Below are 23,584 nucleotides of genomic sequence, written 5' to 3'. Positions count from 1 at the left end.
GCTCTTTGGGATTGGCATGGCCGCCTGCATTTCCTCTTTGCATCAGTAGCAGATCGTTGGGCGATGCGTCCGCCATCCCGGGACCACCTGTCCCCCAACACCATCCCTAGCCCTGCACTCCGGGGCCTCGCTTCTGGATCCGAGGAAAGCTTAGCACCAAGAGGGGTCCCCAAGGCCTCAGACCTTCTGCCGGCTTTTCATTTAATGTGACAACACTCAGTGCTGTCACCACCTCAGGAATAATAATAACAGCTCACATTTTTTTTGAGAGATTATGGAATGCTGGGAACTGATCAGAATTGATGGGAATAAGTGTTTCCTATCCTATTCTTTTTTAAAATTTTTTTAAGATGCACCAGTTGCTTTCAGGCCCACGGTGGGTCTGGTTTGGGGAACGGAGGCCGATACCAGCACGGCCTCATTTTGTGTCTGAGGAAGCTGAAGCTGGGCGTCCAGGTTCAGCCACAAACAGCAGCGTTGGGGCTCAGGGCCACCTCCCTGCACTGCCCCTCGAGTCCACTCTCTCAGCGGTCCGAGAGCTGGGCCAGGCCCTGGGAGCAAGCATCCCCTTTGCACAGAGGGGGACATTGAGGACAGAGCTGAGTGGGGACTTGCCCAGGGTCTTGTGTGTGGCAGGAGCACCTTGAAGTCAGGTGTCCCCCGGCCTCTCCCGGGACACCGAGGTGGCCTGTTGGCTTGCTAGCACAGCGCGGCCACCCTGTCCTTTGGTGGGGCACTTGCTGTTCTTTACAGGTGACCTAGGCTTTGCTTGAGTATTTCTCCATCCTGTGCCCTCAGTTCCTCTGCCGCTGCAGCCCCGCCTTCCCAGCTGTGCCGCGCCCCGCGCCCCGCGCCCCGCGCCCACACCCCCAAGCGCGCATCTGGATCCGCTCCCGCCTCGGTGTTCTCCGCCGCGGCCACGGGAGGGCGCTGTTGCTCCGCGGCTGGAAGGCTGGGAGCCGCCGGCACAAAGCCGGGAGCAGGGACCGGCCGGGCTTTTCTTTGTCTTTTTAGACCTGGTTTTGATCAGGGAAAAGACGAGTTCGCAACCGTTAGAAAGCGCTTCACGATAGAAAAAGCCCTCACCCGGCCCATCCCGACCCTCTGCGCCCCCGCCTGGGGGGTTGTGTGCATCCCTGGCCCAGCGCGACCCACGCGATCCGCGCAGCCGCAGACGTCAGCGCGCGTGCCTTTCTATGCGGTTTCCCCCCACTTAGTGGCCTCTCCGTGTCGCTTTCCATGTCATACATGGTTTTTGTATTTAACTTTCTATTTTGGAGACTTCGCGGTTCTGAGGAGGATGGAGTTCTGCCAGAACGGCCCTGCCTGCTGCTGGCAAGATGCCGCTAGAAGCGTGTTTCATTTTAACTCCAAGAAGATGCGATTAGCATGTAAAATGGAACACACAGTGAAGGTGTATACTTGGGGGTATTCCTGTTTTATTGCCGAAGTGGGATGTGTCCCACGCGCCATTCCATACTTTGCTTTTTCAGCTCATGGGCTCGGTTTTGCAGATGGATCCGTGGGCTTCTGCGTTCTCTGTGCTGGTCCACAGGGGCCGCGGCCGCGGCCGCGGGTTTTCCGTAGGTTTTGCTCTCACAGGCGGAGAGGGACTTTTTCACGGCCCGAGTGGTTTTGCTCTTGAGCTTCCCCCCAGACCCCTGCCCCCACTCCTGCCAGGGCCTCGGCTGTGCCCCTCGGAGTAGCGAAGGGTTCTTGATGGACTTCACACTCTGTCGGGAAAGCCTCTGCCTTTTCGAACCCTGCCTGCCGGGCCCCCTCCGCCTCCCCAAGCGCTCGGGCACCCCTCCAGGCCCCCATCCCTGAGGACTCTCGCCTGCGCCAGGGACAGGCTGGTTCCCGGAGCTCACCTTCCTAGAGGCCTGGGCTCCCCACACTGGCTGGAGGAAGGACCCAGCTCCGGGTGGGCGGCGGCCTGGGTGGTGAAGCTGGGTGTTTCCTGGGAATGCAGAGCTGGGCAGTGCTTCCCGCAGACAGCTGGGTGGACGGTGGGGGGGGAGGGCCGGAGGGGGACAGCGGAACCCCAGGGCCCTCGCCCGTGGGTGCAGCCTGCATCCATGTGCGCATGACTGTGAGTGAGCGAGGAGGAAGCTGGGCTGGGATAGAGCGGCTCACCTCACACCTGTGGGCCTGACCCTTCGCCGGAGTCAGAAACCTGGCATCGCCCGAGGGACGCCTCTTCCGCCCGCTGACCACTTCAGCACCCACACTTCCCACTTTGCCTTCTGATGTTCTCCTGGTCTTGTCCCCCCCCCCCCCTCCACTCCCCCCCGACACACACACACACACACACACACACACGGTGGCTGCTCCCCAGGCCCTGAGCATTTCTCCAGGGACCATGAGCAAAGCGTCCATGGGGACAGGTTCCGGCCGTGCCCAAGTCACTCCCCCACAGACCCTCTTGGAATGAGGGTCTCGGCTCCTGGGCCTGAGTCTCCCTTCCCCCTTAACCGCCCTCCCCCCCCCCCCCGCCCCTGGGCTGCTGCCCGCGTCCCCATCACCTCTTCCTGAATCGCTGCCCTGTGTGTCACCGTCGGCGTGTCTGTGGCTGCGCCGCTGGGAGGCCGGGGACAGTGGCCGGGCTCCCTCACTCTGCCACCATCGCCCGCACAGGTTCTCGCGGGGAAGGAGCCTCGGCAGTGCTGGGCTGAGTGCAGGCTGAGTGCTCCCAGGACGGGCGGTGGGGGCTGCGGAGAGACCAGCCCAGGGGCTGAGCGCGCTTTGGAGGAGCCACGGGAGCCCAGGGCTTCCTAGCTGCGTGTCTGAGTCTCGGAGTGATGCCGGGAGCCCCCTCCCTTCACTCCCTTCCCCCTCCTCCCTGGGGGAGCAGGAAGAAATAAGTCCGGACAAAAGACGTACTGTCACCCCATCTGTCCATCTGTTTGTCTGTCTGTCCTTCTTTCCCCCCTTCCTTCCTTCCTTCTGCCATCCGTGCATCTGTCTGTCCATCCGTCCATCCATCCTTTTTTTCCCTTTGATATTTTATTCCTCTGGACCAGGCACACTACTGAGCCCCAGAGACTGAAGTTTGGGGACCCACCAGGACAGGACCCTGGGGCTTTCGGCCAGCCAGGGTCCCCATTTCCTGCTCAGTCAGGCGGCGGGGGGCGGAGCACGGGGGGTGCCTGACTGTGCAGCCCCTTGGGCCCTGGGTTCACTGTAACCCAAGATGACAAAAGATCGAAACCCTCTCCAGGGAGGAAAACAAGAACACCCGTCCCGTTTGAGAGAACTCCCGGGGAGGGGCGTCAGGCCTGGTTTGTGCTCCCGGATCCAGGAGGCGGTGGGAGAAGGGAGATCGCGGGGACCTCGGAGTGGCTTCACGGGAGACCATCACCTCTCGCTCTCGCTCCCTTTGTTCTCTGGAGGGTTCCTTCCTCCACGCCGCCTCCGAGGGCTGGTCCGGGAGCCTGGGCCGCTGCTGCAGGGCCCTCTGCTGGGTGGCACGTGAGCTTGTTTCTCCAGGAGCTGTTCTGGGCCTGCTAGGTTCTGGGCGGGGGGCCGGGCCCGGCTCTCCCTCGGTCCTCCCTGCTGCAGTCCCCGCTGTCTCGGGAGCCGGCCAGGCAAGGGGAACTGAGGGGCAGCGGTGGGGCAGAGGCCCAGGCCCCAGGCTGGTCCGGCAGCTGCCACACCTGCCTGATCACCAGTTCCTCGGGGGCTCACACACTTCCCGACTGGCCCCCGGGCTCTGACTCAGGAGGTCTCGGCCGGGGCCCCTCAGCTGCCCCGCCCTGAGAGCCACAGCCTGTCTTTGGCACCACTGCTGTGGGTCAGGAACTGGACTAACTGCCTGATCCGTGAGACAAAGGGGGCAGCACCCCAGTCAGAGCAGCCGCCCTGACTCTCCCAGGTGTGTGCCGGCGGCGCTGAGGGTTCGGGAAAGCCCTTGCTGTGAGGATGGGGCCTGGGCGGCTCTCGGCTCTCCCAGTAGCCAGGCAGGGCCTGGGCCTGGCGCCAAGGCAGAGACGTGACCCTGGTGGCCTGTGACGTGAGCCCATCTGGCTTGTGCCCAGAACGGAGAGAGAACGGGGCATGGGTGCCTGGGCTTCCCGGCACAGCCCCCGCCCCGTCTCTGCTCCCTCTCTACCTTCACAGTGGGCCGCTGTCTCCCCCAACAGCAGGATCGAGCCTGTGTCCCACCCTGTCCCGTATCTCATTCCTGCTCCTGGGACACTTTGAGGGGCAGGAGCAGGGGACCGTGACGGCCCTCGGTTCTCATCAGTGTCCCTGCCTGCTGTGCGGCCTTGAGCAGACCCCTAGCCTCTCTGAACCACCGTGTCTTCATCTGCCCAGGGAGCCTGACGGAGACCCTCTGGCCGGGGCTTCGGCCCTGAGTGCAGAGGTGTGCTCCCCCCGCCTCCCCGCGGCCTTCCGACAGGTGCTCCTGGCTCGTGTAGCTTCTCCCCACCCCCGCTGGGAGCCTGAAACCCTCGCAGGCCTCTGAATGCAGCCCGCGGGGATGGTGGCCTGGAGCATCGCCCTCCGGCACCCCCTCCGCTACCTTTAACTGCTGCTGGTTAATCTTCCCATCGGTTGGGGCAGAACCAGCCTGTGCACGCAGTTTCGCCACGTGGTGTTGCCAACAGGAGCTCAGGCGGTGACCTCTGTCCAGGGAGCTGCCCGCCAGGCAGGCAGTCGAACCAGAAATCCTGTTTCCAGTAAAAAGCTTATTCTCGTTTTCAGGAACCTTCAAACGGCTCATTTAGGCATAAGGGGTAGGGATTAGATCATGTTAAACTAAACACAACTTTGTGTGCTGGCAGCATAACCTACAGTGACGTGCACAGAACTACGCGCTCAGTCCACAGGAGTGTGCATGTGCATACGTAACCACCGCCCGGCCAGGACAGACACCCCCACCGCCCGGAGCTCCCTCCGGCCCCTCCTGGATTCCCGCAGCAGCTTCTGGCCCAGAGCAGGACCCCTTAGGGGTGACAGAGCCTGGTGGGGCTCTAAGTAGCAGAAGGGCATCCTGAAGGAGGTGGGGATTGCTCAGGGGGACAGAAGTGAAGGGTGCTCTCTTGTGGACATTCTGAGAACAGAATCCCATTAAGGGATTAAGTGCAGTAGCGCCCTCTTGTTGGCATTCTGAGAACAGCACCCTGGTAAGGGACTAGGAGAAATAGTGCCTGCTGTGGGCATTCTGAGACCCCCTCCCCCCGCCCCCCAAGTAAGGGATAATAATGCCCTCTTGTGTATATTCTGAGAACAGCACCCTAGTAAAGTATTAGGTGCAATAGGACCCTCTAGTGGGCATTCTGAGAATAGAACCCTGGTAAGGCATTAGGTGCAATAAAGCCCTCCTGTGAGCATTCTGAGAACAGCACCCTAGTTAGGGATTACGTTAAATAGCGCCCTCTTTGGGCATTCTGAGAACAGCACCCTAGTAAGGAATTCATCTAAATTGCGCCCGAGTCCAGCCAGCACTTTTGGGCCTCCACCCTGCCTACAAGTCTCTATGCAGTCTCCAATTTCCGTTTTTGGTTATCAGGGTTCTCTCAGGCTAGTTTTGAGTGGATTATTCAGGGTGATTTTTTTGTAATTTAGTTGTAATTCCAGTTTGGTCCTGAGCCTATGTCTGCGTAACATCCACTTACTCTGTGGCCATTTTTAATCTCCCTTCTTTTGGACATTCTGAGAACAGCATTCTGATAAGAGATTATGCTCAGTAGCACCATCTTGTGGAAATTTGGACAACGGCACCTTAGTGAGGAATTAGGCTCAATTAGCGTCTTCTTGTGGTCATTCAGAAAACTGCCCCCCCCTAGTTAGGGATTAGGCTCAATAGCGCCCTTTTGTGGGCATTCTGAGAAAAGCCCCCTGGTAAGGGATTAGGCGCAGTAGTGCCCTCTCGTGGGCATTTCGAGATCAGCATCCTGGTCAGGGATGTGTTGCAGTGGTGCTCTGGTGGACATTCTGAGAACAGCACCCAATAATGGAGGCGTTGCAATAATGCCCTCTTGTGGGCACTCTGAGTACCGCACCCTAGCTTGAGGTTATGCCACTCAAGGGATGGGAGGATGTGTATGGGAAATGGAACATTTACTAGGGCTCCTTTATGCTCTCTCCTGGAGCTGGGTTCTGAGGTTTGTGGCCTCAGACTTTGTTTCCAAGTGGCACGGAGTGACTGAGTTGCGCCCCAGGGAGCACTGAGCTCCGCCACCTCCACAGCCTCTGGAAGGAGACGGGTGACCACGCAGTTGAGCCTGAGGTCTGTGTGGCCCCTCCCGCTGCGGGTCCTCTGGCCACGGGCCACGTAGCCCAGACACCCACCCTCTCCTCCTGTGCATCCCGGCAGTGTTTCCCTGGGCACTGCGCTCGGCCCCTTCTGGTCCCAGGGTCTTCCCACCTCCAGTGTCAGGTCCTCGGATAGGCCCTTCAGGACACAAGTTCAAACCCACCCAGTGTCCTGTGTGGCTCTGACATGGCCACCTGGGCTGCCCGGCGGGGCTGTCCTCACATGTCCTAACCTGGAGTCTTATCTGTGATTCTCTAGCTCCAAGAAGCCAAAAAAGTGTCCCAAAGCAGCGGTGAAGCCCAGACCCTCGCCACGGCTCACCCTCTTTGACGAAGAGGTGGACCCCGATGCAGAGCTCTTCAGCCCAAGCAGGAAGCTCTCCGCCGGGGGCGCCGCAGAGGACGCACCCCCCAGGGACCGTAAGTGGAGCCCCAGTGTGTTCCTGTCCCCCTCGGTGCCCCCTGGGTGACCAGCCCAGCCTCTGTGAGTGGCTGTGGACCTGCCCCATGGGAACAGGTTTCGACGTGACACAGACTCGGCGCAGATGTTCTTCTACTGGAGAAACCTTGTCTCGTGCCTCGTGTCTCACAGCCTGGAACATTCTGGGCTTGTGTGTGTGTGTTCTGCTCATCCCTTGGAGGGGGGAGGGGACCTTTCTCTGTTGCTTTAAGAAGTATGGATTGGGATTGGGGTGGCCAGACGTGGGCACGGGTGGAAAGTGGATGCTGACTGCCCCGGGCGTTCCTTCCGCAACTCCAGGATTAGGATTGTGACACGAGGTTCTGTCACCCATGTCGACCCCACGGGAGGGTGCTGGGCAGAGATGGAAAAGGGAAGCTGGGCGTCCTCAGGACTTCTCCCCCTGCCCCTGGGTCTGACCTCTCCTCACCCCGCCCGGGTCCTCTTCCAGGGCCAGGAATGGATGTCACCCGTTAATTCAGCCAACACTTGGTGACCACCCACCGAAGGCCAGGCTCTGGGCTGGGCCCGAGAACGTAATGATGAGCAAGACACACTCCAGCCTCGGGGCCTCCCACAGGAGACGGGACGTCTCCCGACAATTACAGGAGAGCCTGAGTGTGTAACAGGTCTGAGTGGCGACATCAGGGAAGGCTTCCTGTAGGAGGGGGCTCTACTTGAGCTGGATCCCGAAAGGTCTGCTGAAGAAGGAGGGCTCTCCCAGGTGGAGAGGCCGTGGTCCCTTCCTGAGGGCCGTGGAGGCAGGGCTGCACCCAGGCTCCTCGGAGGCAGGGGCTGTGGGGAGAGTGGTGTCAGCTCACCCCTGCATCCCCACAGGCAGCAGCCCTTGGCCAGTGGGTGGTGCTCAGGAAGCACTTGGGAAACTGGGGTGCAGCCATGGCTTTTTCCTCCAGGAAGTCCACCTGGACTTGAACCGAGTGGGGCCATCCGCTGACTGGGGGTGGGAGGTGGCGCCTGTCACACAGGTGTGCTGGTCCCGGTGAGCACCTGGCCCGTATTCCCTGGCCCCATTCCTCTGGTTCTGTGCTCTGCCTGGTCCCTGGCTGGGCACCCCTCCCTCCGCCCCCCTTCCCCCGGCCTCGGAGGATGGGCAGGACTCCCTCTGACCGCTCTGCTGCTCCCTTCTCCGCAGCCCTGACGCTGTTTGATGATCCTGACCTCGGAGGGGCCGTCCCCCTGGGTGACCCCTTACTGCTGCCGGCAGCACCTGCGAGTGGAGGGCCCGTGCCTTGCCGGGGCTACAGAGAGGCCTCCGAGGAGCTGTTCAGGTACCTCCGCCCCCCGCGTGCTTCCCAGCTCTGAGAGTGGCCTGGGCAGAGCCACAGACCTGTCCCAGGGGGGAGCGTTTCACCGGCCTTGGTCTCTGAGGGAGGGTCCTGGCCTGGGAAGGCAGCGCCGGTGGGGGGCAGCTGGCCCCCGGGGGGTTTCAGGAAGGTAACACTACGCCCGAGTCATTTTCTTTTCCTTTAATAGTTTACATAAAGAATAGCAGTGTTTTATTTTTTATTTTTTGTTGATTTTTTACAGAGAGGAAGGGAGAGGGGATAGAGAGTTAGAAACATTGACAAGAGAGAAACATCGATCAGCTGCCTCCTGCATACCCCCTACTGGGGATGTGCCTGCAACCAAGGTACGTGCCCTTGACCAGAATCGAACCTGGGACCTTTCAGTCCACAGGCCGACGCTCTATCCACTGAGCCAAACCGGTTTCGGCAAGAATAGCAGTGTTTTAATTGCCAGGGCAAGCACCTCTGGCATAAAAGGGCTTGGGAGCAAATACAACCGGCCCTTGGCAGCTGCGGCTCCCGGGACAGCGGCCGTGCCCACAGGGGCCGGCAGGAGGGTTGAAGGGGGACAGCGAGGCAGGTCTGCTTGGGGAGGGGGCTTGGCAGACCGCGTGCTCACAGAGAGCCACCGCTTACGGCGCGCCGGCTGCGGGCCCCGCTGCGTGCTGGGCCCTTAGCACTTGACCTCAGTGCTCCCCATTGCTCCGCTCGGTGCTGTTACCTCCGCTTTGTAGAAGATGGAGTGTGGGAGGGGTCCGAGGGCACTGGCACCCAGGTCCCCCTGCCCGTGTCCCGTCCTCCCACACCTTCGGGGGCCCTCCAGCACCTGGACGAGGAGAGGCTGGGGGCAGCTTCCGGGGCTCGGAGTGCTCAGCACCGGGCGTCTCTGCATCACAGCCTCCGGCCCCCCGGGATGCAGGCCGGGCCCGGCGGTTCCCGGGAAGCTGAGCCGTTTCTCTCCGGGAACAGCCGTGTGGCGCCGAGGCACTGGCCTGGGCGTTAGCAGCCGCGGGCCTGGCACGGTCTCTGCGTCCGAGCCCCCCACAGGCGGGCTGCTCCTGTGTCTGCATCTCCCCACGCCCCTGGTCTGTTCACGCTGCCCCGTGGCCTCGCCCCGGTGGTCTGGCAGGCTGGAGGAGCCGGGGTTGTTATGTGTTTAGGGGAGAAACTGAGGCACAGGGAAGCGGAGGACGGTCAGCTCTGGAGGGCAGAGGGCCCGGTGGGGTGTGTGTGTCCCGCCCAGGGAGCCCCTGCCGCCTGGAGCTCAGCCCGTCCCCGCGGGCAGCTCCTGGCGCCGTCGATTCTGCATCCATGGCGCGGCACTCACAGGCCCCGGGTCTACACCACATCCCTGGGGGGTGTTCAAAGGGGTGACCTTCAAAGGGGCCCCGTGGCCGGACGGCTGGGGCGGCACCTGTTGAGCAGGCCTCTGAGCACATGAGTGGCTTCAGGGGAAAACATTTCACTGCGTCCGTGGGACCTGTTAGCCGGGACGCAGAGCCCGGCTGGGAACGGCGCTCAGAAAGGGGCCCGTGAGAGCACCCGCCCCGCGGGAGAGCACCGGCCCCGCGGGAGACCACCCGCCCCTCGTGAGAGCACCCGCCCCGCGGGAGACCACCCGCCCCTCGTGAGACCACCCGCCCCGCGGGAGACCACCCGCCCCGCGGGAGACCACCCGCCCCTCGGGAGAGCACCCGCCCCTCGTGAGACCACCCGCCCCGCGGGAGACCACCCACCCACTGCAGAGCCACCGGCGCCTTTAGCTCAGAGGCGCTGCTCCGCCCCAGTGCACTCCTGACGGTGACACAGCGTGCAGCTGCCCCCCGTGGCTCAGGGGCCCCGTCTGAGCAGAATGCAGACCCCTGGGCTGCTCCTGGGCCCCCGGACTCCAGCGGAGGATGCAGGAGCCGCACCTGCCGCAGGGCTGCCCCGGGCAGGGCTCCGTGGGGGGCGTGGGCACCTCTGAGCTGAGGCTGCCAGGAGCCACCTGTCCCTGAGCAGCGCCTCCCGGGAGGGCCTGGCGCCCCAGGTCAGTGGGTGGGTGGGTGGTGGGGTGGACTGAGTGGGTCCCCATCGTGCACCTGGTCCCCGGGCTCTGAGCCCCTCCACCAGGAGCTGGCCGCAGGCGCTCCCTCAGCCAAGAGGCCGAGGCCGGACGTGGCCCTGACTCCTAACCGCCGTGTGGTACCCGCGACGGCCCGTGTGCCCGTCACATGGCTGCGGCCTCTGTTACCCCGCCCACCCGCTTCCATGGGCTGGGAGGTCCGGGGCCAAGGTGGCGTCTCGGGGGGTCCCTGGCTAAGGTGGCTCCAGCCCTTGGTGGGCTCTGCCCAGCGCCCGTGTGGCCCACTGAGGGGCCTGCGGGGCGGGGGGCGGGGGGCGGGGGCAGACCTGCCTGAGGGCAGGAGCCTGGGGCAGAGCCTGGGGCGGAACCAGGACGGCTCACTTCAGGGGCTAAGCTCCCTCCGGACCAAGTTCAGCTGGAGGAGCAGAGGCGGAGGGGCCCTCACTGTCATTGGCGGGGGTCGGGGGGTCTGCCCGCCCCCAGTGGCTCCGGCCCCAGGAGGCTGTGCTCAGGGCGTCTCCCTCTGGTTCCCTAGAATTGAAGAGGACTTGGACCAGATTCTGAACCTGGGGGCTGAGCCCAAACCCCAGCCCCCGCCTAAGCCCAAACCGCCCGTGGCAGCTAAGCCAGCGCCACCCAGAAAGCCAGCTGCTCCCCCCAGAGCCGGCCCGTCTGAGGCCGCGGCCGGGCCGCCGCCGCCGCCACCGCCGCCGCAGCAGCAGATCCACGCCATGGACGAGATGGACATCCTGCAGTACATCCGGGACCACGACGCGTCTGGCCAGGCCGCCCCCAGCCTCTTCTGACCCGCCCTGCCCTGTGCTGGCCCCGGGCTGGCAGCCCCGCTCCCGTGGGGGGGCCTGTGGCGAGGTGGGGGCTGTGCCTTGCAGGCCCGGATCTCTAGTGCCGAGCGGGGAAGCCGAAGTCACAGGACCCCTGTCCTACCTTGTGCCTTTTCCTCTGGCCCGTGGGGTCACGGAGCCCTGCGTGGTACAGAGAGAGGGTCCCCAGAGGAACTGAGCCCAGCTGTCTCGGCCACAGCACGTGGAGGGGGAGCAGGTGGGGATGCTGGCTAACCGGGAGCCTGGCCCCAGGAAGGACTGGGACGGGGAACCCCGGGCAGCTCATGCGGGGCAGGGGGACGCTGTGTCCACTGTGCCCACCGGCTCTGCCGCCTCAGCACAGGGCGGAGCGCCTGCCACCCTGGGTGGGGCTGGGGGCCGCATGGCTCCTGGGCCTGTGGCTCTGGGAGGGTCCCCCAGGAGAGGGATGTAGAGTGGGTGCCGGGGGGAGCCTGGCGGGCTGGGGCGTCCCTGAGTCGCCTCTGGTTCCCAGGTGCTATCAGGGTGCTTTCCTGTGTCCAGTTGAGAGAGATCAGGCCAGCCCTCCTGGGGATTGGATGGCACAGCAGGCCCAGGTCTTCCTCTCTTCCTGTCCCAGGGGAGACCTGGCCAGACAGACCCTGGCCCCCTGGGGCCTCTGGCCTTAGAGCCGGTGCAGCCCGCAGCTCTGAGCTGTGATCCCCGCGCCCTGCAGGGCTCGGCCGGGCCTGGGCCTGGGCCTGGGCCTGGGCCTGGCGCGCACCTCCTGTGCCCAGTGGGCTTCGTTCGGCAGGAGGCGCTCCGGCTGCTGCTCTGAAGGCCTCGCCGGTCCAGCGGCAGGTGCTGCCAGGCCTCCCTGTCCTCCCGGGAGGAGGGGCCTTGTGCAGGGCAGGGCCAGTGCCTTAGTCTCCTCCCGGACCCCTCGCCCGGCACGGCCGGGGCCTGGTGCGACGCTCAGGAACCCTCCGTGAATGAATGACGTTTAACGAGCCAAGCATGCCTTCTCATGATGGAGTCTTCACGCTCAGGCCCAGTTTCATGAAACACGGTGTTTTGTGAAATGCAACCACTCTTGTCCCGTGGCTTGTCCTGCCTGGCGGAGGCTTGGGAAGGGGGTGAGACCAGGACCCCAGACCTTTCCTGTTCGGGGCCAGCAGACAACCCTGAGGGAGGCCCCCCTGCCCGAGCCGGGGGCTGGCTGCCTCAGAGCCTCTACTCCCCTGTCCCTGCCCTGCGCCGGGGCCCAGGGTGGTGGGAGCACTCCGTCTGACCTGTCGTGCATCTCACTCACCCGTCAGCTGTCCCTACTCTCCACCTGCGCCAGAGTGAGAGGAAATGGGCAGGGCTGGGGCTGGGAGCTGAATTCCTCTCCTCTCCGCCTTAGCCAGCTCCCAGGGCCCCGTCTCCTGGCCCTGAGTGGCTCTGGGACAGCCTCAGCCCCGTGGCCACTCCCGTCCACTGCTGCCTCCCCGCCTCGCCCAGCCCTGCCCACTCTGTTGCTGAAGGAGGGGGGATGGAGTGATGGGGGTGGGCCACTTCTGCCTGGGCTCTCACCTGCCCAGTTCTCAACTCTGCACCCCATACCAGCGCCCTGCCCCTCCCTGTCTGCCTCCCCCCACCTCCCACTGACATGTGACGTGGGAGCAGAGAGCACCCGTGCGGGGCTGGCCCTCTGGGGGGAGGGGGGTCATAGACAGAACCTGCCACTCAGGTGTGAGTTCCTCCGCTGCGGCCGGCCTCCTCGGCGCCCTGGTGCTCGCCAGGCATCTCTGTGGCCCTGCTGGCGAGCCAGTGGCTCTGGTCCTGCAATAAAGCCCATCGTGACTCCTTCCAGCACTGGTCGGGGCGTTCTTTTCTGCACCGGGGACGATGGGGGACAGTGCACGGGTGTCTCTGTGACAGTGAGCTCACCCAGAGGAGCTGCCCGTGCAGGACCCGGGGCCTCCAGTTGCACGGAGTGAAGGCAAAGGGAGCGTCCCGCTGTGTAAACTGAGGCCCAGGGGCCCGGGCCCAGGGGGAGTCCGAGGGGCAGTAACTGCTCAGCCAGGACCTGTTGGGGAAGAGGACTCTTCCTTCCCCAGACCTCACCTCCCGGCTCCTCAGGGCAGGGACTGGTCTGGGCGGCCCTTGGCCGCCTGTGCACACGCCTGTCCTGGCCGCCTGTGCACACGCCTGTCCTGGCCGCCTGTGCACACGCCTGTCCTGGCCGCCTGTGCACACGCCTGTCCTGGCCGCCTGTGCACACGCCTGTCCTGGCCGCCTGTGCACACGCCTGTCCTGGCCGCCTGTGCACACGCCTGTCCTGGCCGCCTGTGCACACGCCTGTCCTGGCCGCCTGTGCACACACCTGTCCTGGCCGCCTGTGCACACGCCTGTCCTGGCCGCCTGTGCACACACCTGTCCTGGCCGCCTGTGCACACACCTGTCCTGGCCGCCTGTGCACACGCCTGTCCTGGCCGCCACACCCCCGCCAGAGCCCGGGTTCTGAGCTGCTGCTTTCTGCCCGGGACCCCGAGGTTAGCCGCCCTCCCGGGAGCCAGGGAGGCCGTGCAAGGTCCACTCTGCTCTGGATTTGCATCTGAGCTCCAGCTGTGGTTTTGGCTCCTGAGGACGAGGAGGGGACTGGGGGGCAGGAAAATACACCCGGGCGGGCCCAAAGCCCTCATCAGGCTCCAGGGCTTGGGCTACAGTGGGCCTCAAGAAACAGCCTTCCTGGGAGGTGCGTCCGTGGTCTCCTCGGGCCCCTGGAGCGGGCTTGGCAGTCCCGGTCCCGCTGAAGGTCCCACACGCCCTCCCTGGGCGTTGGAAAGGGCACAGAACCTAGCTGGCTGGGCTCCAGGACGCGCCGTTTTCAAGGGGCAGAGCCAGGCTGCTCCCTGGCCCCGCGGGCGGGGCGGGCAGGGTCCGGGTGTGGGCCTCTGCGTCCCAGGACAGCCTCGTCCTGCCGCAGGCTTTGGACAGGGAGGGGGCAGGTTTAACTTCGTCCCTCGGCCACATGCGCGTGGACACGCCCTATAGGACTCCACGCTCGGAGATTTGCACAGGTGCCTCATTTCCTCTTCTCGAAACCCTGGGCGTTACTGCCTATATTCTCTTACAATTTTATAAGTGATCATCGTCGTCGTGATTATGGCCTCATCCTCCTTTCTCAGGGGTTTTGTCTAGTTTTTTACGGGTTATATTGGTCAGAAATGTGTTCATCTTTTCAGAGATCCAGTTTTGGGTTTTAGAGGTCTATTTCACTTTTTCCCCCATCTCCTGAATTCATTTCTATTTTAATTTTCGTATCCATTTCTCCTTTTCATGTTTTTTTTTTTTAAATATATATATTTTATTGATCTTTTACAGAGAGGAAGGGAGAGGGATAGAGTGTTAGAAACATGGATGAGAGAGAAGCATCGATCAGCTGCCTCCTACACACCCCCTACTGGGGATGTGCCCGCAACCAAGGTACGTGCCCTTGACCGGAATCGAACATGGGACCCTTGAGTCTGCAGGCCGATGCTCTATCCACTGAGCCAAACCGGTTAGGGCTCCTTTTCAGTTTTTAAGGTGGTTTTTTTGTTTGTTTGTTTATTGTTGTTGTGTGTTTTTCCCTTTAGAATGACATCAGTTATTTATTTATTTTTCTCTCGGTGGTTGATTGTCATCAAAGCATTAAAGGCTCCAAAACTTCCTCTCGCACAGTTTTGGCCACCTCGCGCCGATGTTATCACGCAATGACCTCATTTTCCCTCATCGTCACCAAGCCGGAGTTTGTCGCTTTGACTTCCTGTTTACAGCCCAACACCCGTTCTGCATGCCAGTAGTGTTGGCACGTTTGTGCCTCTGTTTCCAAGGTTTCGTCACGGTTATTCTTGTTGTCCTTTGTCATTTCTTTCCCGTCTTAGGGTCTGAGGGTGGGAACCTGTGACTTCTGCCCTCTGTCACTTAAAAACCTTTCCCCACGGAGATGGTCAGTGCTTACCTGGTCTTTGCAAACATGCATTATGGTGGTAGGGTGTCTGTAATTGTTACCTAAATGATGACGTCTCTCGGAGTTCTGTATTCGCGCCGGGTTCCCCTGCCCCGTCCCTCCTGCGGTGAAGGTCTGTGCCGTCCTCCCGGCCGTCAGCCGGTGTGGGTTTTGGACGCAGGTCCCCGCCGGTCTCTGGCCTGGTCGCAGAGAGGTGCCCGCGGGTCCCCAGGAGGATGTGACCCCCCATTGGCTTGCGGTCCTGGGCTCGCCTGGCGGCTGTCTCTGGATTGATGCTCCAAGCCCACTTTTTTGTGGCTCAGGTCATTGTCCTCACAGACGTTGCCTGGCCTCCCAGGCACGGGCATCCAGGTGGGCACTTACAGGATTCCCCTCCTGCTCAGAGGGAAGGCGGCGAAGAGACCCTGCCCACTCATGGGGTTTCCATGCCAAGTCAGCAGGCCCCACCGGCCGGGAAGCAGGGGCCCTGCATCACCTGTGTCTCATGGATGGACGTCCGTCCTCTCTGCGCTCCTGCCAATCAGCCCAGCAAGAACTGGCGGCTTGTTTTTCTCATGGCCACGCAGCCTCACACAGAGCTCTTCTCAGCGAGCCCGACCTCTCAGGCTCCTGAAAACCAGCTGCTTTCCAAAACCTCCGCATTTCTGAGGTTTGTCCCCGCCCCTTTAGGCTCAGGACTGAGGGAGAGGGCCAGGGAGGAGAGATGCTGCCTGCCGCGTGGGGGCCACATGACTGAGACACAGGGAATGCCCCCACAAGCCCTTGGATAGGGAGCTCACCTGGGGTTCAGCGGGCATGACGGGGACAAGGCCAGCAAGGGAGGCGGCCTTCCCTGCCAGGCCAAGGGGTCCCAGAGTCACTGGATGATGGGGAGCAGGGGGCGGTGGGAAACAGGAGGGCGGGGTGGGGTGGGGAAGGTGGAAGGCCTGAGGTGAGGGAAGGGAGGGGGGCAGCCCATTTCTACAGCTGATGTTGAAATCCTGGTGGGAGGCTGCTGGGAGGGCGGCCTCCCAGGTTTAAGGAGCCCGTGTGTGTGTGTGTGTGTGTGTGTGTGTGTGTGTGTGTGTGTGTGTGTGTGTTTCCTGGGAATGACATGAGCTGGGGCTTGTCTTTCTTGGCTGCATCTACACTGGAGACAAGCTCTCCCTGGTCTGGCAGGAAGCACTGAAGCTACTGCCAAGACATCTGTTTCATTTTCCTTGGCAACGAAAGGCGTCCTGAGAGAGACTCAAGGCTTAGCGCCGGGAACATCCATAATTCTCCTTTCCTCGCTTGGGAGTTTAAACGGAAGCTCCCAAGCTCAAGTTTAGAAAGGGTCACCCTGGAGGAGCCTGGGCTGTGAAGACTCCAGGATGTGGGGGAGACGTAAATGGGGGCGGGGGAGCTGGAGGGCAGGCGTCCACCACGAGGTGAGGCCTGAGAATGTCCTGAAAATCAGAGCCCGGAGCAGGGTCCTCTTGGGGGTGGGGTGGCCTGCTTGACTTCTGAAATGGAGAAGTTGGGGGCCGCCCCACAGCCTCCCCACCTCTTGTTCATATCTGTCTTTTCCATTATAGCCATCCTCATGGATGTGAAGTGGCATCTCATTGTGGTTTTGATGTGCATCTCCCTCATGACTAATGATACTGAGCATATTTGCTTGTTCTTAGTAGCCATTCATATGTCTTCTTTGGAGAAATGTCTGTTTAGACCAGTGGTTCCCAACGTGGGGCACACGCCCCACAGGGGGGCAGTTTGATTTTTAAGGGGGGCAATTTGAGAATGAGTTATTAACAGTGAATTTTTTTGCATTTCTTATGGTTCTAGGGGCCTTATATACAGTATATAAATATATATTGTGACATATTTTTGCATTTCAGTTCCCTATTATATGTTTTGAAACTTTATTTGGTATTTTTTCACATCGCTTCATATTATTATTACTAGAGGCCCGGTGCATGAATTCGTGCACAGGTGGGATCTGGCTGGCCCACCCCGATGGGGCCCATTGGGCCAGGCTGGCGGTGGGGAGGGGCTGCGGGGGGTTAGCCAGCTGACCCACCCTCGATGGGGGTTGGGGGACCGATCTGGGACAGGGCCGGATGGGGGGGAGGGTCCGTGGGTGGTTGGCTGGCCAGGGGGAGGGTCGCAGGTGGTTGGCTGGCCAGCCCCACCCCCGATCAGGTGTTGGGGGTCGATCGGGGGCAGGACCAGATAGGGGGAGGAGCCACGGGTGGTTGGCCAGCCAGCCCCGCCCCCAACTGGGGTATTGGGGGCCGATCAGGGACAGGGCCAGCCAGTGATGGGAGGCTGGATCAGGGCCTTGATCAGGCTGATTGGCTGCCACAGTGCTCATCATAGCCACCGGTCATTCTGGTCGTTCTGATCGTTCCACTGTGCTGGTCATTGGGCTTTTATATATATAGATTATTTTTAACGATTTCTTAGTGATTTCTTCCTCAGTACTTCCACTGCCCTTTCGTTCTTTTATTTTTCTCTTTCATGGATGCCATGTTCTTTGGAAGCTTGTTTAGAACAAGTTAATGGCCTTTTAGGCTTCCTCCACATGAGTGGAGTTCACTTTTTGAATAAGAATTATATGTCACGGGGGGAGAGGGGGTCAGGATTTTAGAGATGCTTAGGTGGGGCATGGCCAACAAAAAGTTGGGAACCACTGATTTAGATCCTTGGCCCATTTTTTAATTGTGTCATTTGGCTTTTTATTATTGAGTTGTAAGAGGTCCTTATAGAGTCTAGATACAGGTCCCTAATCAGATACATCATTTGTAAGTATTTTTCCCATATTGTGAGCTCTCTTTTCTTGGTAGTGTCCTTTGAAGCACGAACGTCTTAAATTTGTATGAAGTCCAGCCAACCTAGTTTTTCTTTGGTAGTTTATGCTTTTGGTGTCATAGACTTACCAGGTTTTGTTTGTTTGTTTGTTTGTTTTATTTTTTTATTTCAGAGAGGAAAGGTGAGGGAGAGAGAGAGAAACATCAATGATGAAAGAGAATCATTGATTGGCTGCCTCCTCCATGCCCCCTACTGGGGATCGAGCCCGCAACCCGGGCATGTGCCCTTGACCAGAATTGAACCTGGGACCCTTTAGTGTGCAGGTCGACGGCTCTATCCACTGAGCCAAACCAGCTAGGGCAACTTCCCAGTTTTTAAAGAAATATTTCACAGAGAGAACCATGCCCAAACCAAAACAGTGATTGATTCCTTTTTGCTTTTTTAAGCTGAGACTTCTAAATCATTCTTTTATCATACTCCGCTTCATTCCAAAAACAATTGGATGCTACTTATAAAAATTCAAATAATAAAAAGGGTAGCAGGAATAAAGAATTCTAGGCAAAATCAAAGTATGTCTCTGAGATGAAGCCAAAGGTAAAGTCAGTGTGCAGAATCACTGCATGCACAGGGCTTCCTAGTGGCCAAAGCAAAGAGGAAAATGCAATTCTTTACAAGATCCCCAGGCCCACGCGACAAACAGATATCTACAGCTCAGGCAAGGCACCGCTTTTCCTGGCTCCGAGGCCAGAAATGCATGGGTTCTACGGCTCCTCTTAAAGGGAGAGTGTGTTTGGGTTTATCAGCTAGACAAGAGCGCGTGTATAATGCCCCTGATAACCTATCTCTTCACAGCACAACTTCCTTGCCTGGGTTTCCAGACCCCCATCCTTTCCTGCGCACAGTGTTGCCACATGAAATCGTCCTTGTGTGGTAAACGTTTCAAAACACATCACTTCCCTTCCTGCCCCCGGGATGAAGTTCACCCTCTGCGTGCTAACCCTAAATACTCGGTCAATGAAGTCATCCGAAGGTGGCTAATGAGGCACAGACACTTCTCAGCCAATAGCCGTGGAGATCAGCCTTTATCTAAGGCGGTAGAACTTGGACCCTTCACAGTGACAGAGCTAAGGAGACATTCTTTTCCTTGTATTCTGAGAACATGCGCTGTTGTTGAGAACCATTTCCGTAAACACTGGTTAATATACTCCCCTTGATCTGAGCCAAAAGGCTGAGAAGCGATTTCATGCTGGTGAATATAGAACAAAGTTTTTTAAAAAGCATTTGAATTGATAAAATATTAGTTATCAAGAAAACTTGACGCTCCTAAACAATCAATGCTTTCTCATGGGGTTCCATTCACCGGAGTTGGATGACAGAGGGAAAGAACCACCACCCTCGAATTCTCGGCGCCGATTTTTAAGGAAAATAAAAGTTTTCAGGAATATAAAAGAACTGTTTATTATAGAAAATACAGATAGCCTGGCCGGCGTGGCTCAGTGATTGAACCAGGAGGTCACGGTCCAATTCCCGGTCAGGGCACATGCCCAGGTTGTGGGCTCCATCCCCAGTGTGGGGTGTGCAGGAAGCAGCCGATCAATGATTCTCTCTCATCATTGATGTTTCTCTCTCTCTCTCTCTCCCTCTCCCTCTCTGAAATCAATAAAAAAAAAATATTTTTTAAAAAAAGAAAATACAGATAAATTTTTAAAAAAGAAATTAAACATAATCACACTTTCCAAAGATAATCACTACTAACATTTTTTGAAATACTTTCTCCTGCATTCTTGTTGTGTGTACATATGTATATGATTTTTTTTACAAAAAAAAAATGGCATCTAGTTGACAGTTTCCGTGACCTGTTTCCGTGTATCGTGAGGACTTTAATGTGTTAAATATAATCAACGCTGTCATGTGAATGACTGTAAACTGTGGGGTTGTTTGCCGGTGCCATGCTGTACGTGAACCATCTGCTGGACGTTCTGGTTGTTTCTGCTCTCCCTCCCCCGCCCTGCTCCGGGCTCAGGGTGAGGCTGGGACGGCTCGGAGGGCTGAGGCATCTCCTGGTAGGGTGTTGCGACGCGGAATAATGGCGCTTTGTGGCTTAACGAGAACAGGGCTCTATTAATCCCCCTTTGTCTGACCTCAGCGAGCCTCCATCTCAGTGGAAGCAGGATTCTTCGGCCCTTGGAACACTATTGAGCTGTTGTCATAGCGATGGGTGTGGGGGCAGGGTCACTGGGGCCATGTCCCAACCAGAACAGCTCTGTCAATGACACATGCAGGTCGTGGCTGCTAGATCCCAAACTCAGGGAGAAAGAGGACTTAATGGGGGCGATGTCAGCATTTGCTCCAACTGCCCTGAGGCTGGGGGGGCCCCCAAGGCTTTCTGGGACCTGTCCTAACTGTCCTCAGGAAAACAGCTCAGCTCACCTGCCCAAAGAGCCCCCGGGGGCTCTGCTGTCAGCCCCTGGCCCCGGGACCACTGCCCAGCCCACGGCCCACGCCTCTGAGGGCTTGCATCTGAGGGGAGCCCCAGACCGGGACTGGCCGCCGCTGCCTCACACCCGAAGCTTCTGGGTACCTGATGTCAGGGCTGGGAGGACCTTGGAGACTGTCGGGCCACCTCCTCATGGTACAGACGGGGAAACTGAGGCCCGGGAGCCAGGTCTGACACCACAGCATTCAGCAAGTGGGGAGCAGTGGGTGAACCAGGCGGTCCCCATCTCTGCAAAGAAACGTGTTTCGAGTCTCTTGTAAGACAATGGACATGTTTACAGAAAGTTCTTCAAGTCTGACCTTTGAAAAACAAAACTTTATTATTTCATTATCACCCAAGTAGTCCATCAATACATTTTCTTGCAAAAATAACAAAATAGGACATGGCAGAGAAGGCTCCAAGCCCCCGTGTCCTCTGTCGCCCATCGCAGCCCTCTCCTGCCTTGGTTTGGATCCAGATCTGACGTTAAAGTACCCAGATCTCACTTGCTTGACTTGGGTGGCCGGGACAACTGGGGTGACGAAGGCCCGTGTCGCCAACTGGGCATGAGGCCAGCTGTCTCCCTATGGTGGCCGGGTTGCCCACGAGGGTGCATGTCCCTGGCCCCAGGGTGGCTGGGAGTGTGGGCCAGGCTGGCCCCGGGGCTGTGACAGCTCCTCCATCCTCTCGCTCGGGCTTCTGGTTCAGAATCCCAACATCTCCCTGGGACCACGAGGCCAGGAGTCTGAGCAGAAACACAGCAACTTTCCCAGCAGGGAAGTCACTCCCGGAGGCCACAGGCCCCCAGGGACCGTGCTCAGGCTTTGGGTCCCTGTGTTCATCTCTGGTTTCCACCCCCACCCCCACCCACTCCCGCCACTGCCCACCCCTCCTCACCTCCCCAGATTCTGTCCCTTCCCTCCCAAGCATCTGAGACCGCCCGCAAGAAAGACACTCCGCGGACCCCCGCACCACCCACTGGAGAAGGAGGAGACGTACCTGGTAGAGGACAAGCTTAAGGCACACGTGATAAGGCTGAAGAAGTTAGTCTTCACGGAGAAAGCCTGACACTGAGCACAGTCACAGGGAAGAAATGGGCTTTCCTACGGCCCTGGGGGTGACGGGAGCGGGGGGGGGGGGGGGGGCTGCCCCGGGCCCAGAGCCCGCGGGCGGGGCTGAGGAGGCTGCGGCCCTCTGGCCTGGCCTGGGAGAGGTGGTGACAGTCTTGGAAAGAGGAAGCAGGTCCTGACCTTTGAGAACCTACGACAGTTTCACTTGGGATTTCCAGACGCATGGAGACCGGGTCCGGCAGTTTGCAGAAGGTTTTACAAATCGGTGAGAGAACATCTCACCCAGAGCTTGACCCTGTCTGACAGGTAAAATCAGTGAGAGGTTTCTCCCGGCCCAGTATTTCGCTGGGCAGAGGCACTGTGACCTCTGTGGAGACCCCGAGTTCCTGCCGCCCGGTTTTAACCACTTCTCCTCGAAGTCATCCTCTTCTTTGCAGCTGAGAAAAGTGAGGTAGAGGCTTGAAGAGCGGGGGGCCGCTTGCTGATCCCCCCCCCAACAGGTCAGCGGCAAATCCAAGCTTGTCCAGAACAGCTGGACATGTGGCCAGGGCTCGAACCCCGCCAAGTCCTTCCGCAGGCTGACACGGTTAAGCTGGACGGAAGTGGAGCTTATGGGGATACCTCACTAGTCCGAAGCTGGGGGAGCCATGGTGCTGTGGTGACCCAGCCCAGGAGGTGGCCTTTGGCTCCAGGGCCCTGGACACATGGCTGTGTGCTGCTGGGCTGGGTAAATGCAGGGCTGAGGCGGAGTGAGGGCCTGTGACCCCGTGTTGCAAGCCCACACCATAACATGGGGGAGCCCAGGGGCCGCGCGATGGGGGATGAGGCACCTTTGGGTGGCTGGTCTCCAGGCCCTGCCTCCTGTGGGTGTCTCTCTTCAACTGGAGATTAGGGATGAGTCAGGCTCAGCCGTGTGATGTGGCCTTGAGGCTCCGGAGGCCCTGAGCCGGACCCTGGACACACTCCAGGGGCCCAAATCCCAGCCAGAGTCCAGTCGCTGAGGCCCCAGGGCTGCCTCAGGGAACGTGGGCCTCCCTCAGGGGACGCGGAGGCAGAGTCCAGACTCTGAAGGAGCCTGGGCTCACCTGGGAACCGTAGGAAAATGGGGCCTTTCAGGGACAGTCGCAGGAATACTCTGATGGCGGGAAGGATGAGCAGAGGCGGGAAGGGACCACTTCGCCTGCGTTTGTGGGAGCAGAGGGCTCTTCCTTGGCAGCTTCCCTGGAGGAAGGGACGCGTGGCGGGGACACGGGACAGTGGCGGGGCAGGCTCTGGTTCTGCCTCCTGCATGTGAGAGCAGCTGTCAGCGCTCAGAGCCTGGCTGGCTGGCTCCAGGGCCCCAGCAGGGCCAAGCTTGGGGCTGGCGTCCCTCCCGGGGGCTCTGCTCTGCTTGGCGATGCTGCGCTGGCCAGCCCTGGGGGCGCTGAGAGAGGGCCGCGAGGGGCAGGGTGGGCGAGACTCTGGGTGGCCCTGTACTGTATTTCATCCTTTACCTTACGTTGGAGCATCTGAGCGTCCGTATTTTGCTATTCAGCATTGCCTTTATTAATCATCCTTGTCCATAATTTTCTGTTTGATTTTCTAAGTATTTCCCCAGAGAAAATTCCAAAACACTTACGTTTCCCAGCGAACTATCCTTGGTCAGTTCCATCAGTGTGTTTCTGGAAGGGTTGCCCCTGGCTTATCTGCCGCCTCCAGCTCACGGCTGGGAGAGCCCGTGCCGTGGATCTGCACCAGCTTATGGTGACACCCGTGAAGCAGGTCCTATTAGCTAAAGGGCACATGATGGGATTTCAGAATTATAATATGATGTGGTGGGCAGTTAGACAGGCATGGCAGAGCAAGGACCATGGGCCAGGAACAGGTCACCAGCGTGGGAAGCCCCCAGGGGCCTAGCAAAGGACAATTGAAGGGTGGGACCTCGTCCCCAGGGAGACTTTTCCCTCCGCTAGCACATCGTTGGTCATGGATATTTTCTGGGGCTGGAGCTGAAATAGTTTGATCTTGGCTCTGACTCAACTCAGGTACCGAGGTTGCTGAACCCAGGTCCAGTCTGGCCCCTCCGGCCAGACACCTGGTACCGTTCCCACGGCCTACAACAATATGGTCATCAATGAAACAAAAGTATTCATGTTTCTTAAACCATTTAAAAACTTCTGGGTCCGTCATCTGCTTTCTTCACCTGTTTATCTAACGAGGTTTTGATGGGTTTGTTTTAAAAGCATTGGATGAGCTCTCTATATGTTGCCATTGTGGTATTTGTGGCGTATGTGTTTTACTAGTGGGTTAGTTACTTCTATTTTTTGTTTTTTCGAGATTTTTATTGTACCAAAGCCTTGTGTTTTTATATGGTCAAAGCCACTGGCCTTTCCTTTT

General features: G+C 59.3%; 1 protein-coding gene across 2 annotated transcripts in view; it reads left to right on the top strand.

The window, feature by feature from the left end:
* HS1BP3 (HCLS1 binding protein 3) overlaps window positions 1-23,584 on the top strand; it is a 50,832-nt gene that overhangs the window by 4,945 nt on the left and 22,303 nt on the right. Inside the window, exons 5-7 of one of the 2 annotated variants that reach the window (XM_054728321.1) lie at window positions 6,521-6,681; window positions 7,875-8,010; window positions 10,629-11,646. In XM_054728321.1, the coding sequence (XP_054584296.1) occupies window positions 6,521-6,681; window positions 7,875-8,010; window positions 10,629-10,899 (568 nt within the window). In that variant the 3' untranslated portion in view covers window positions 10,900-11,646. Of the gene's footprint in view, window positions 1-6,520; window positions 6,682-7,874; window positions 8,011-10,628; window positions 11,647-23,584 lie in introns of those variants that run through there. The other variant, XM_054728322.1, reaches the window with a different exon arrangement.

The sequence above is a fragment of the Eptesicus fuscus genome, chromosome 16, assembly GCF_027574615.1.
Source record: "Eptesicus fuscus isolate TK198812 chromosome 16, DD_ASM_mEF_20220401, whole genome shotgun sequence".
Taxonomy (NCBI): Eukaryota; Metazoa; Chordata; class Mammalia; order Chiroptera; family Vespertilionidae; genus Eptesicus; species Eptesicus fuscus.
The sequence above is the reverse complement of the archived record's forward strand: the minus strand, read 5'-3'. Positions and strand labels throughout refer to the sequence as shown.